Source organism: Xyrauchen texanus, chromosome 35 (assembly GCF_025860055.1).
Source record: "Xyrauchen texanus isolate HMW12.3.18 chromosome 35, RBS_HiC_50CHRs, whole genome shotgun sequence".
NCBI classification, from domain to species: domain Eukaryota; kingdom Metazoa; phylum Chordata; class Actinopteri; order Cypriniformes; family Catostomidae; genus Xyrauchen; species Xyrauchen texanus.
The window spans coordinates 15,758,337-15,771,749 of NC_068310.1; the positions used below are offsets into that span (position 1 = coordinate 15,758,337).

The 13,413-nt window shown below is 36.1% G+C and overlaps 1 protein-coding gene across 3 annotated transcripts in view; it reads left to right on the forward strand.

Annotated features, from left to right (window-relative positions):
- The first annotated feature begins 568 nt into the window (after positions 1–568).
- LOC127628410 (solute carrier organic anion transporter family member 4A1-like) overlaps positions 569–13,413 on the forward strand; it is a 44,195-nt gene continuing 31,350 nt past the window's right edge. Inside the window, exons 1-4 of one of the 3 annotated variants that reach the window (XM_052105135.1) lie at positions 569–822; positions 5,272–5,891; positions 6,732–7,104; positions 9,410–9,500. In XM_052105135.1, the coding sequence (XP_051961095.1) occupies positions 5,484–5,891; positions 6,732–7,104; positions 9,410–9,500 (872 nt within the window). In that variant the 5' untranslated portion in view covers positions 569–822; positions 5,272–5,483. Of the gene's footprint in view, positions 823–2,906; positions 2,958–5,271; positions 5,892–6,731; positions 7,105–9,409; positions 9,501–13,413 lie in introns of those variants that run through there. The other 2 variants (XM_052105134.1, XM_052105136.1) reach the window with 2 other exon arrangements.

Consider the following 13,413-nt stretch of genomic DNA (forward strand, 5'->3'; position numbering starts at 1 on the left):
GTGTTTAGCTCGCTGCTAAAGCTTATATCGTAAACTGAGAGCAGAAGAGTCCTATCACAATCAAAGTAAAAATAAAAATATTCATGTTCAGAAGATGTGAATTTATTAGCATTTTGTACTTTGAATTGTTTACTGTAAATATTAACCAAAGAGCAATAAGAATGCAAGCAGTAATAGGATCAGAGGATAAAACTGGGCAAGGGTCTAAAACACTTATTTGCAGTGATAGCCAGACATTGAAACCATTCAAGTCTCTATTGTTCACCAAAGATTATTTTTTACCTAATTTATTAATAAGGGCATACAATCTGACAGTCTTTTCTGCTTTTCATTATTGTAATAGAGGAAGGCCACTCCACACCTTTAAGGTTGAAAAAGGAGATCATTGTTAGGCGCTATTCATGTCTCTTGAAAATCTATGCAGGTTTTATTACATCCACGTGTCAGGTAACTTCCTCATTCCACAATTACATATTGACTAGTACTACACACACTTACGAATAGCGTTATTCTATAAATGATTCTGTGTGTGAGGTTCAGTTTTTGGAGTGACTGGTTACTAGAAATATCAAATTTTCAGGAAAGAGCCTGGCTACTTCAGGAAACCAGTTTGCGATTATTTTCAACTACTGAAGTTTAGCAGTCATTGAGATTGGATTTGAATCAGACTGGAGTGTAGTCTCTAACTATCCAGCCAGTAAAGGTGCAGCATAACCGCAAAGCTGTGTCCATATAGGTTGACCTGCTTTGCCATAGTCTAGGAGTGGTGAACATCTTGCATTGAGCAAGTCACGGGTGGAAACGTATACATTCATTTTTCAGGTTTGTTCCTATAATATTCTTAATTTATTCTATAGGATACTAAGTTTTGTCCAGGATGATCATTTGTAAAGTTGACTTTTTGTAAAGAGTGACAAGGCTATTTTGTGATGTTTCATATCTGTTATTTTTTTAATTGTATTATTATTATTATTATTATTTTAACATTTCATAGGTCAGTTTGTCCGTTTGTGTAATTTTTTTAGCCACGTTTCATATATTGTTATCTAATGCAGTGGCATTTAATAATGGCATAAGTATCCAAATACTTTCAGGATCACTATATCATTTTGAAAAAAAAAATTGGATGCAATTATTGAGGCAATGTAATGGACTGTGGCTGGAAAAGGGACATTTCTCTCTTACATTTTGTAAGAAACATCCAAAATTAGTCATTCTGTATATGCACCTGCTTCTGAATTAGCCATTACACAAACTTTTAAAAATAGATGTTAGTGTGAAGCTTCCTTCCCTGAAATCCAAGTGAAAGTGGCGGTCTTGCTTTGTTTTGTTGTTTCTTTGGTCTGTAACTCAAACCTCACCCTAAGACAATCCAGCATGATTCAAAGAAAAGGGAAGGAACCTGCACTCCACAGTAAACACATGCTGTGTTTGTTCCCACCCTGAGACTCTATGCTGCTCCTGATCTTATCCATCCCTCCTTTTGATCACACTTTTAAAATTAGAAATGAAAGAGTATATAGAACACATCAACAAATAATGAAAGTCTTTTAATAATCTCATTGTGATGCGGCATGAACCACAGTGTTCTTCTGAAAACAGAATTGAGAATTGATTCATTTACACAGTTTGAACTGCACCACCAATACTTTTGATACTATAGTCACACCACGAATGTAACTTTTTCCACCATATGTGCATTATTCATAGATGCAACTGAGTCAGACATGAAAAGCTCCATATTTAAACCATATTTACAGTAAAACAGGGATTGCAATGCATGGACTCAGTTCCTCTGTTATGCAAAGCAACACTGTGTAGTACATAGTGAAATATTGCCTTTGTGTATGTATCTATGGATCATTCTACCATCAGTTGGAACGGTTCTATGCATTGCAATTAACATTAGCATTTCCATAAAAACACGGATCAGTATGGTATAATTACAAACCATTGCCTGCATGAATTTCTTAGTACAGTTGGCTAACCAACCTCAGTACAGAGAACAATGCTGGTGGAATCGCATTAGTGATGTTGCAAATCATGATTAGTTAAGCCTAATTGCTCAGTCGGTCCATTCTAATCCTGATTTTTCAACCCAATGGAAAAAGAAACCGTAATCTTGTCAATGAGCCTTGATCGGAATAGAATTGCACAATAAAACATAGTTACTGTTCACCCTGATGGTGGAAAAACAGGTATTGTGTTATTTGACACTACAGATTTTGTTGTAGACTCAAGTCGTTCGGTTGGTGTGAACTAAATTTGAATCTGCTTGAACAAATACACTGTGATCAGTTGAATGCCACTTTGGTGAATAAAAGTACCAATTTCTTTTCATAAGAGCAAAATCTGTACATTATTCTAAACATGTGTGACTGTGTGTGTCCAGGATTATCCCTACGTTGTGGGGACTAAATGTCCCCACAAGGATAGAAAACCTGTGATTTTTGACGTTGCTGGGACAATCAGTCAGACCCCATGAGGAAAACAGCTTAAAAATCATACTAAATAATGTTTTTTGAAAGTGTAAAAATGCAGAAATGTTTCTGTGAGGGTTAGGTTTAGGTGTAGGGTTAGGGTTTGGGGACATAATATAAAGTATGTATAGTATAAAAAACATTATGTCTATGGAGAGTCCTCATAAAACATGAAAACCCAACAAGTCTTGCTAATCTTAGCAGTATGAAGTATGGTGAGTTTAGATGAGACAGCAGTGATGCTTGAGTAGCTAATTATCAAATGTAAGGTAGATAAGGTGGTGGTCACTCAATGGAATTTGAGAGATGGAAGACAGGATTGGTCGGTGATGTGAAGGATTGAGAGGCTGAATAACGCCCCATTTTGGGGCTGTCTTGCTTGCTTTTTGTCTCTCTCCCTTTTCCTCTCTTACACAGTCAAACACTCAGAACCTCTTAGACCAATAAAGTGATGAGGGATGTTGAGGAATGAGGTAGGTAAAGAGAATGTTTTTTTCTTATTCTTTCAGTGTAATTATGAATTCTTGGCTGCAATGTGTGATGCATTTCTTTACACAGTGTAATGTAGGGCTGGGCGATATGCAAGAAATATTTTACTTGATATTTTTATTAATAAATATAGCAAAATTTGATTACATCGTCAACCCCCCTGCCCCCACTGCAGAGGTGTAATACTTTTGCTTTATTGATTTTGCTTTCAAAATTATATTCATTTATTGAAACACACACACACACACAAAAACTAAATCCAGAAACATTACAAACTAATACTTAAAACGAATCAAACGAAATAATTTGTATTTAACAACCTCTCATTTGCGTCACACAATCCGTCAACAAAAACGAGTTGGAAATTACTTATATAAATTAAGATCTAAAGAAAATGTTTAAATATAAGCATAATAATAATGATAATTTAAACATACTGTAAATTAATTTAGGATTATGATTTGTGAAATGACTGAAATAGTGAAGAGTGAGAACTCTTAACATGCGCATGTTCCTTGTGCTTCAAGCCTCTGAAGAAACAGTGAATCAGACACCAGCATTGACAGCTTTCTGTTGTCTTTTCTTAAAAATATAATGAAGTGTTTCTTTTAACGTATGCCTTTGTGTCTAACAGTATTTATTGTCGTGTCTCACTCGCACCTGAAATGGACAACACGCATTTGTCGTACCTGGTGCTAATTTTAAACCCTGAGCTACTATTTAATATTTATTCCCAACTTCCCAGCTCCATGGTTTTGTCATTTCCCAATATTGTTGAACATCATCTGTCAGTAAGCGTCGATATCGTCATCGGGACATTTGTCATATATTGCAGACATCCAATTACATAGTCCTATCGCCCAGTATTGTGGAAAGTTTATAGGGACATGCAAGGAATATTACTTTGTTAAATGTTAGTTAATTGTAATGTCAACTGGTAAAGCATGGTGCTAGCAAAGCCAAGGTCACAGATTTGATTGCTAGTGAACACACATGATGATAAAATGTACAGTAAAGCTTGAATGCAATGCAAGTCACATAAGCCACTTTAAAGTTTCTGCCAAATGTGTCAGTTTAATATTATCAAAGTATTTGCAGTTTGGAGCTATAGAGGAGATTAATGGATGTTTTCATAGTTTTGATTTTTGTTTGTTTTACAGATATATTTCAACTAAGAGAAATCTTTGTGCAAGCATTGGTTGTTAGTTGCTTTACGATGCATGATTGTGCATCTGTAAACTGGTAATTGTACATGTGCCAATAAAAATCTGAAAATGTGTTTATTGGCCAGGTATATTTGCACTTAAAAGGACTTTGTTCTGTCCCAAGGACTGTTGGTTAATATACAATTTTATTATACCTACTACAATAGAGCTTGCAATACTACAATGCAACACAATACACAATACTAAACAATACACAGGTATGTGTTTTTTAGGGCATTGCTAGCTAGTTGTTTACTGGCCCAATTCTGCATGAAATTTAGGTCCCTAGATGTGGTTTGGTTCTCTTCTTCAATGTTAATCGATATGATTTGTTTGTTCATTAGGCAAAAATGTAAGACTGACTGGCTAGAATTGTAAAAACACACCTCTCCTTAACAAACAGCATGATTTGAGCCAGAGACAGTTTAGCAGAGACAAACCACTGGTATTAAAATGAATGGGAGAAATTGGAATGCCCAACAGCTTATGGATGTAGAAAAGGAAGTCCTGCCTCACAGGTGTCTGTCAGTCAACTCAAGAACGTGCATGTGCATTAGCTGAACCAGCCTGGAAAATAGCATTTTTTTTTGTGTGATTTCAGTTAAGGAAGCACCATATATGATACCAGTGTTATACGATTTTACTGCTAATTTTAAAAACGTTCTTTGATCGTGATCTTGATTTTGGAGATTTGGAGATAAAAACTGTTTGTTTATGCCGCTTGTTTACTCAGATGTACAGGTAAATATCTAAACCTGCTGGGCATTCTGCCTGCCGCAGACCTCTGCCTGTGATTACATAGAAAACAGCTGCCCGGCCTGCCTGGGTGTGTTCTAAATATGGCCGCCAATTAAACTGACTTAACTAGAAAGGGACTTTGTATGAACACAAACAAGTGGGCTGAAGTTTAATAATTCAGACTGAAGTATACTGTAATAGGGTTAGTTTACCCAAAAATGAAAAATAATTTACTGACCCTCATGTTGTTCTAAACACATTCTTTCTTCTTTGCATTAGCAAGCACCGCTAATGGTTTACTGCTACAGATAAAAATATTGCCAAGCTTTAAAATTGTCCCTTTCTCTCTCTCTTTTCAGAATTACATTTTATGAGATTCATACAACTTTGTTATCATCATTATTAACTGCAAACAACAGAGAACCCCTTTGTATCATCCATAGACTGCCATCATATCACTGTGCACAGTTGTACATAGAAAAAAGAACCAGCTTTTCCTGTTGAAAACATATGTGATTATTTTCCACATCCTACATCCATAAAGTCTATAGCTGCACCTCCTATTCGGGCCATGTCCCATCTGATGAACAATGACAACTTATTTAGCTCCAAGCAAGAGCTTCTGGTCCTACAGGACAGTCCATTGGGACCCAGTCCAGACATTACCAGCCCGGTAGAGTCCCAGGTCTCTGGTTCAGCCAGCCTGTCTGGAGATGCCCACATTGTGTACCACAAGACAGACAAACTAGTGTCTGAGCCCATAGAGCCGCCCCTCAGGGTGAAGTTTGTACCCACGACCCCTGAGAATCTTTGTGGATGGGGAGTACTGACCCCACGGTTTATCCAGACCTTCAATACCCCTCACTGGGTTCTCTTCTTCCTCTGTGTGGCCTCCTTCCTCCAGGGCATGATCATCAATGGCTTCATCAACACTGTCATCACCTCCATCGAGAGACGTTTTGACCTGCGCAGCTACCAGGTAAGTTTATAAAAGTTAGTCAACATGAAATAAATTTGACCCTGTTACTTTCCTAAATCACTATTTCTGGGCTTATTGTGCATGGTCCATAGACACATACCATTTTTTTAAGAAAATGTTTTGCCTTTTTAATCCTTAATCAAAATGTTATACATCTTTCACTGATGACACCGATATATAAAAAAAAATTTTTTTTGTAGAATATCCCATTTCACTTGGATATACATTATTGAAGTGAAATGGATTTGGAGTGGCATTTCAAATTTTCTCAAAGTACCTTTTAGTTTAAAAGTAAAATGTTTTAACTAAAATTGCTTACAAACTATGTAATGTTAATGTTGACTTGGCCAGTCAAATTCTTCAAGATGTTCTGAGGATAATCACACTAAGTCTACTTAATGTGTTAAACTTACAGTAATTCCCCTGCAACCTCTATCTATAAAGGAATTTTAGGCTAATTCACAATTTGCATACTTCTACTAAGAATGAAAAGAACGTATTGCACTGTTGATTATAAAGTATGTACTTTCAAGAATGAAGTACCATTGCAAACCGATCCTCTTCCATAGTGCAAGCATTTGTGGGTAACATAAGTTAAAAAAGAATGCACAAATGTGTACTCCAAAAATCCACTTGAAATAGAATACCATTTGGGTTCCTTCGATATAATACTTGGAATGTACTATAATTTAGTGTCTATTACTGTAATCAAAATCTTACCTACTATGGTACAGATAGTATGCAAATTGGGTTCATATTTATTCTAAAGCTGGTATAACTGTAGCATAAATGTATTCTTTCTCTGCAGCATTAACACTGTATTATTTGTTGCCTCCTTAGGCGGGACTTATCGCAAGCTCCTACGACATTGCTGCTTGTGTTTGTTTGACATTTGTAAGCTACTTTGGTGGTACTGGCCATAAGCCTCGATGGCTGGGCTGGGGTGTGCTGATCATGGCACTGGGGTCACTGGTCTTTGCCCTGCCCCATTTCACAACACCATACTATCAACCGAGAGTACCGGAGCACATGGGACTGTGCTCGGTCAATAACACAGAAACGTGTGTCAGCGAGGAAGGAGGGCTCTCAGCTTATCGCTACGTCTTCATGCTGGGACAGTCTCTACATGGGGTAGGGGCAACCCCTTTGTACACACTCGGAGTCACCTATCTTGATGAAAATGTCAAGTCAAACCATGCACCTGTATATATAGGTGAGTGTGGCTGCACCATGAAATACATGAATAATTGGTGTTTGAGCTTGTCATCTATTAAAGGGATCTTCAACCTGTTGGTGGATGAAAGACAGACCCAGACCCTCTGTTACATGTTTTACAAAACTGAGTGTTAAATTTTAAGCCTGGCATATAATAGCATGCATGTAGTACCATATTAATACAGTATATTTACATACTTTTTGATGCTTACATTACAAAGCATGTAAAATAACCACATATGGTTTACGTAGTCATATAATATAGGTTTATTTTTTGTTATTTAATACATAATAATGTTAAAATATTTTGTGTATTTGCATTATATGTTCATGTATTTATTGAAAATTAGTTTGAGTTCAAACACATTTTTTGGTTTGAAATGTAGTGATTTAGTAAATGCACAAACTTTCTGTTAAACTAGAATCTTTACTGGGAACATACACAACATACAAAATAGAAAAGGATAGTTTAAACAACTGATCGACCGTTTTTTTTAATGGCTGTTGCTGATGCCGATATCTGGAGTGCAGGGCAGCCGATAGACCGATACAATGCTGATATATCGCCAATTTAATATAGTAAATAACATAAACATAAAAATGCTAAAAATGAATAAACTCTTATTTAGCACAATATGTTCACACAAAACTTTAACTTTGTGAAAATGAAATAAAAAATGAAAAATAATTATATTGTATTTGAAATGCTAGATAGCAGTTTCTTCTGATTTCTGTTTATCCATATCATTTTAGTCATTTATTTGCCCATGAAGAAATTGTTAATATATTAGGAAGAAGGAAATAACAATACAGTAGTCCAGCAAACATGCCCACATTAGAAATGACATTTTCTCCAAAAATACAGAATCAAACAAACTACATGCAGTGCATAGTGAATATGACATTTCAGCGCACATGAAGCACTTTTACTTTGAATATGCACTCACGTGCTCGTGCGGATCCAGTGCGAGCAGCAATCTCCTGACAGTTTAAATGGCTTTGGATTGTTATGGACTGACCGTCATGATTTGTGAATCAGAAGAACTTCTGATCCTGATACTGAAGTTTTGATTCTGGATGATAGAATACGCACTTCAGAGGAAGATATTACTGTATATGAGTGCTCGAAGGGAATAAAACGCTGGATTTTTGTGAATTACATCTGTTTAAACAAGATATGTGCATATTTGGAGATGGTATAAAATAGAAGTTTTATTGATATTTGCCCTTTATCATTAGAAAAGAAAGTTAAAAGTTACAGGGACTTTAGAGGATAGACTGTTAGAATATGTGCTTCAGAGGAAGATATATGAGCACTTCACAGGATGCTGGATCAGCTGAAGTTGTGTGAGGTTGGTTTATTACATCTGTTTAAATGAAACGTGCATATTATCAGACGCTGTGAGATATTAGTTTTATCCCAGACCAGATTTATCACAGACCAATCAGATACACATCAAAAGAGAATTCCACACACAATTAAACAACAGCTGTTCTTCAAATGGACAGCTGAATTTGTCCATTACTCATTTACTAATGTTTTTATGTCAAGCTGACATCTGTCCTAATCTATAGTATTTTTGCTTCATTTATTATTTGTTAAAGTTTAAAGTTATGGTGAATATAGAAAGGCTGACTGTTGCAGTATAAGTGTCTGTGGCTGTTGTTTTTACGCCTCAACAAGATGTAATCAGAGGCTATTTTAGCAAGACCTGTGAATAGGAGTGTGTGTCCTTTAAGAAAATTAACTACATGTCATCTCAAGGGGATGACTGTTGCATTTACATACCTTGCTGCTGTGTAAAAACAACTTGTGACATCATGTCAAACTGTTGACATAATTACAGTGTTTAATCGTGCTTGATTTTAACACAAGGTTTGTTGATTGTTTTGGCAATCCATGTTCTAAAATGCTTTCTTGTAATTTAGTTATATATTACATGGAAAACACTCAAGGATTGGTATTTGTCCTAACTGAACCCTGCAATTTTGTCCCATTCAAGTCAAGCTTCGACACACCTAGTATTTTTTTCTTTTGTCTTTATCAGTGTGCACCACTAGTTTCCACCTCAGACATCAATAAAACCTCCTTCAATTGTTTGTATTTCCACCATCCAGCTTTCAAAGGCCAGTGAAGACATTCACTTCCCTGCTTGCCCCCTTTACATTTCACCAATGGGACTTTTGACGAAAACATGAATCAGTGTGAAGTCAGACCAGCTGTTACATAACAAAATAGACCAATAGAGAGAGTTACAGACACCTACAGTGCACTTCAAATGTGCTATGTTCTCTTTTCCCAGGGATCTTCTACACGGCTGCAATTGTAGGACCTGCAGCCGGATACTTGTTGGGTGGATTCTTTCTGAACATTTACACAGAGATTGACCAAACGTAAGTGGCATGGACCGAGCACAGAGTGACAAGGAATCTCTGTCCTCAGAGTAAACATTCAGAAACTTTTATTATTATTATTCTTTCTCATTTCCCAGCATAATTTCAGTCAACTTTAACCCTAATTCTAAAAATGTTGGGACAGTAGGGAAAATGCTAATAAATTCTATTCACACTTTTTCTTTATTGTTTACTCACACGTTGTACCTTGTTTTTGAAAATATACACAGTTCAAATCAGATGATTGCAACATGCTCAAAAAAAAGTTGGGACAGTCCGAGAGTTTTCCACTGTATAACATTTCTTCTAATAACACTTATTAAGCATTTGGGCACTGAAGATACACGTTTGTTCAGTTTAGTAAGCAGAATTTTCCCCCAGTTCATCCATTATGTAATTTAGGTCTTCAGCTGTGCAATTGCGTGGAGCCTTCATTGCCATATTTTGTTCCTCTTAATGAGCCACACATTCTCTTTTGGAGACAGATCAGGACTGCAGGCAGACCAATCTAGCACTCACACTCTCTGCTTACACAGCCATACACTTGTAATCCAGGCAGTATGTGGTTTAGCATTGCCATACTGGAAAATGCAGGGACGTCTCTGGAAAAGACGTTATCTGGATGGCAGCATATGTTACTACAATTTTTTACATGTACTCGACAGACCACAAAACACAATTCTTCTGTTCTACTTTCCATCTCAGATGAGACTGAGCTGAGAGAAGTCAGCGGCACTTTTGGACAGTGCTGATGTATGGCTTCTGCTTTGCATAGTAAAGCCTTAACTTGCACCTGTGGATGCAGCGGCGAATTGTGTTGACTGACGGTTTACCGAAGTATTCACAAGTCCATGTCATGATATCCATTACAGAGGGATGATGGGTTTTAAAATGTCTGAGGCACTGTGTACACTGTGTACTCCAGCAGGACAAAGTCACCATACTGCTCGTATTACAAGTGCATGGCTGCTAGAATGGCCTGCCTGCAGTCCTGATCTTTCTACAATTGAGAATATGTGGTGAATTATGAAACGCAAAATACGGTAACAAAGGCCATGTACAACTGCACAGCTTAAGACCTGCATAATGGATGAATGAGGCAAAATCCTGCTTTCTAAATGTAAACTTGTGCCCAAATGCTTAATAAGTGTTATTAAAAGAAGTTATGAAGTTACTAGGGCTGCCCTCGACCATAGATTTTCCTAGTCAATTAGTAGGTATTAATTTAAGCCATTAGTCGACCAGTCGCACGTTTATGAAATTAATTTAATTAATAAATATATATATATTTTGGGGGGCATCAGAAAATGGTTTGAGTTCCAGAGCTGAGAAAGAATGTTATAAGTAACATTGTTAACACAGAGAATTAGTAAACCATAATAAACAAGGCTTTAAAATATAAATTTTACAAGCACACACACAAAGCGAGCCGCAGCGACACTGACAAAAGCGGAACTGATTCTGAATGTGTCAGAAAAACCAGCAAGGAAACTGTCTGAACTTTGTAAAAGTATAGTACTTTGTAAAAGGTGATCACTCAAAAATTTGTTTGGAGTGGAAATTCTATAGATTGCCCTTTGAAGGTCTCTGTATTTTTCTGTCTTTTCTGAGCACTAAAGCAATTATTGTTAATTTACACTTTACAAATTGAATCAGTTATTAATTTTATCTGACTCCAATTTTATATTAATCTGACTCCAATTTCATTTGAACCTCTAATTTAGATTTAAGCTTTCATTGATTTCTGAACATTCTTTTAGTGTAATCTTTTTACGTTATTAATTACTCTGAATCCTCTTCTATTCATTGTCCTTTCGATCAGTATAGCCAGTTCTGTTCTTAGTCAGCTGTTGTTGCGTTAACTAATATTGTCTGGTTTGGCTTGACTCATAACCAGACGATATTTCATTTAGCCACGTACATACAACTTGATAAGATGGGTGTTAAGCAGTGACTGAGAGTCTTTAAATAACTTTTCTCCTACCCGGCTCTCCTAGGTGGCTGTCCTACCTGGTTCTCCTGAGTGGTTTACTCTATTTAAAGCTCCAGTATTGATAATTATCCTGGACATACGTAAGTTTACAGTAACAAGAATAAATGATTTCAGAGTATTACAGAATAAATAAAAAAATAAAAATGTATTTTCCAGGTAGGATTTAAAACATAAGTTACAAAATCAATAAAAGCCAAATTCACATATGATCAGAATAAAAATACATTCCTAAAAATAAAAGACAAGTCAAAGAAACATACCTGGCAAGGCTACATGCAATGGCAAGCATGGGAGATCTGGCTTACAGATTTCCTATATTAAAACTACACACATCAATTGTGTGGGATAATCTGACTACAGACTCCTCGAGCTCTGGGCCAGCATTCCTTAAATATCCAGACAGAATAAACATTGTTTACCAAATAGTATTATCCTTTGAACAATGAGAATTTGGGGGTGAATGGGTTCTTGGCTTCCTGGGTTTCAACCTTATTAACATACAGACAAGGAGGGGGATAGACCTACAGAATTATACAGTATTTGGCAAAGAGCTTATAACTATGTTACCATTAGTTTTACCAAACTGGGAAAGAGACCATTTAACTAGTCGCACTGAGACCTTTTAAATTATACCAAATATGCCTAGTTACGTTATTTGTGTACATCAGCTATGATATTTTGTTATATGCAGATCTTAGGTGAATTTGAGGTGATTCTGAGCTGAAGGGGAACAATAGAGGAAGAGAGGGGAGAGAATGGTACAGATGTGTAAGGGCAACAATGAGGTGTGAATTTGCAATCTTTGCTCAGTGGGGTGTGGTGCCTCAGGAAGAGATGCTAATTGTGAGAAAGTTAATATGTTGATTTTCTCAAAGATCATACATTTGCTCTTTGCCTCCCTGGGGAGTTTTGTCCTTTGAATGCAACCACATTGGCACCCTGCCTTACAGTCTGAACATTTTGTTAATTTATAGAGAGAAATGCACATTAAGGTTGTGCTGACAGACGATGATCTCAGGAATCAATGATGGTCAGAGTGATCACCAGTAGCTGATGCCTTTGACCATGTCAAGACGATATTTGGCTCGTTTTCCCATAAATGTATACAATTATTATTATTATTATTATTATTATTATTAGTCTATTATTATTATCAAATTAATATTACAAATAATTTGCCTATCTGTCTATATATATATTATCACATCATTATTTTATTTGTTTTTTTGTTTCGTTTGGAGTGCAATTTGAAATTAGAAATGTATTTGATTAGTTTTTTGTTTTTTAAATAAATTCATTTAATTTTCATTGCAAAATCACTAAAGCAATAATTTTCACGGCTCCCTCATGGTGATAGTATTTTTCCTGTGGATCTTTTTTTTTTCTTCTTTCTTTTATCCGACCAACCAACCAATCAAAATTTGGTCGACCAAGACTCTTCTCATTATGTTTGGTCGACTATCAGGGGGCAGCTCTAGATGTTACACAGTAGTAAACCCTTGACTGTCCCTACTTTTTTGGAGCATGTTGCAATCATCTGATTTGAAATGTGTATTTAAAAAAACTAAAAACTATTAAATCTGATTTTTTTTTATTAAAACATCAAATAATGTGGTGTTGTAGGGCTTTCAATATAGCACAGGATACTGTCCCAAATGTTTAACAATTGGGATTGCATTAGTAAGGCATTTATAAGTTTATTTCACTTAAAATTTTTCATTAAATAGTCTAACTTTCAGGCTCTGTGGAACTATCCAAACATTCTAGCCTGACACAGAAACACTGGCTTTACCAATGTAGTGAGTTTGGCGCGGGACTGTTGGTACAATTAATGGAAGAGTTCTGATGGTAGTTTTCTGCAATCTGTTTAAAAACAATGATCATTTTTGCCATTCCGTTTGGTGACACTTATTGGTGACA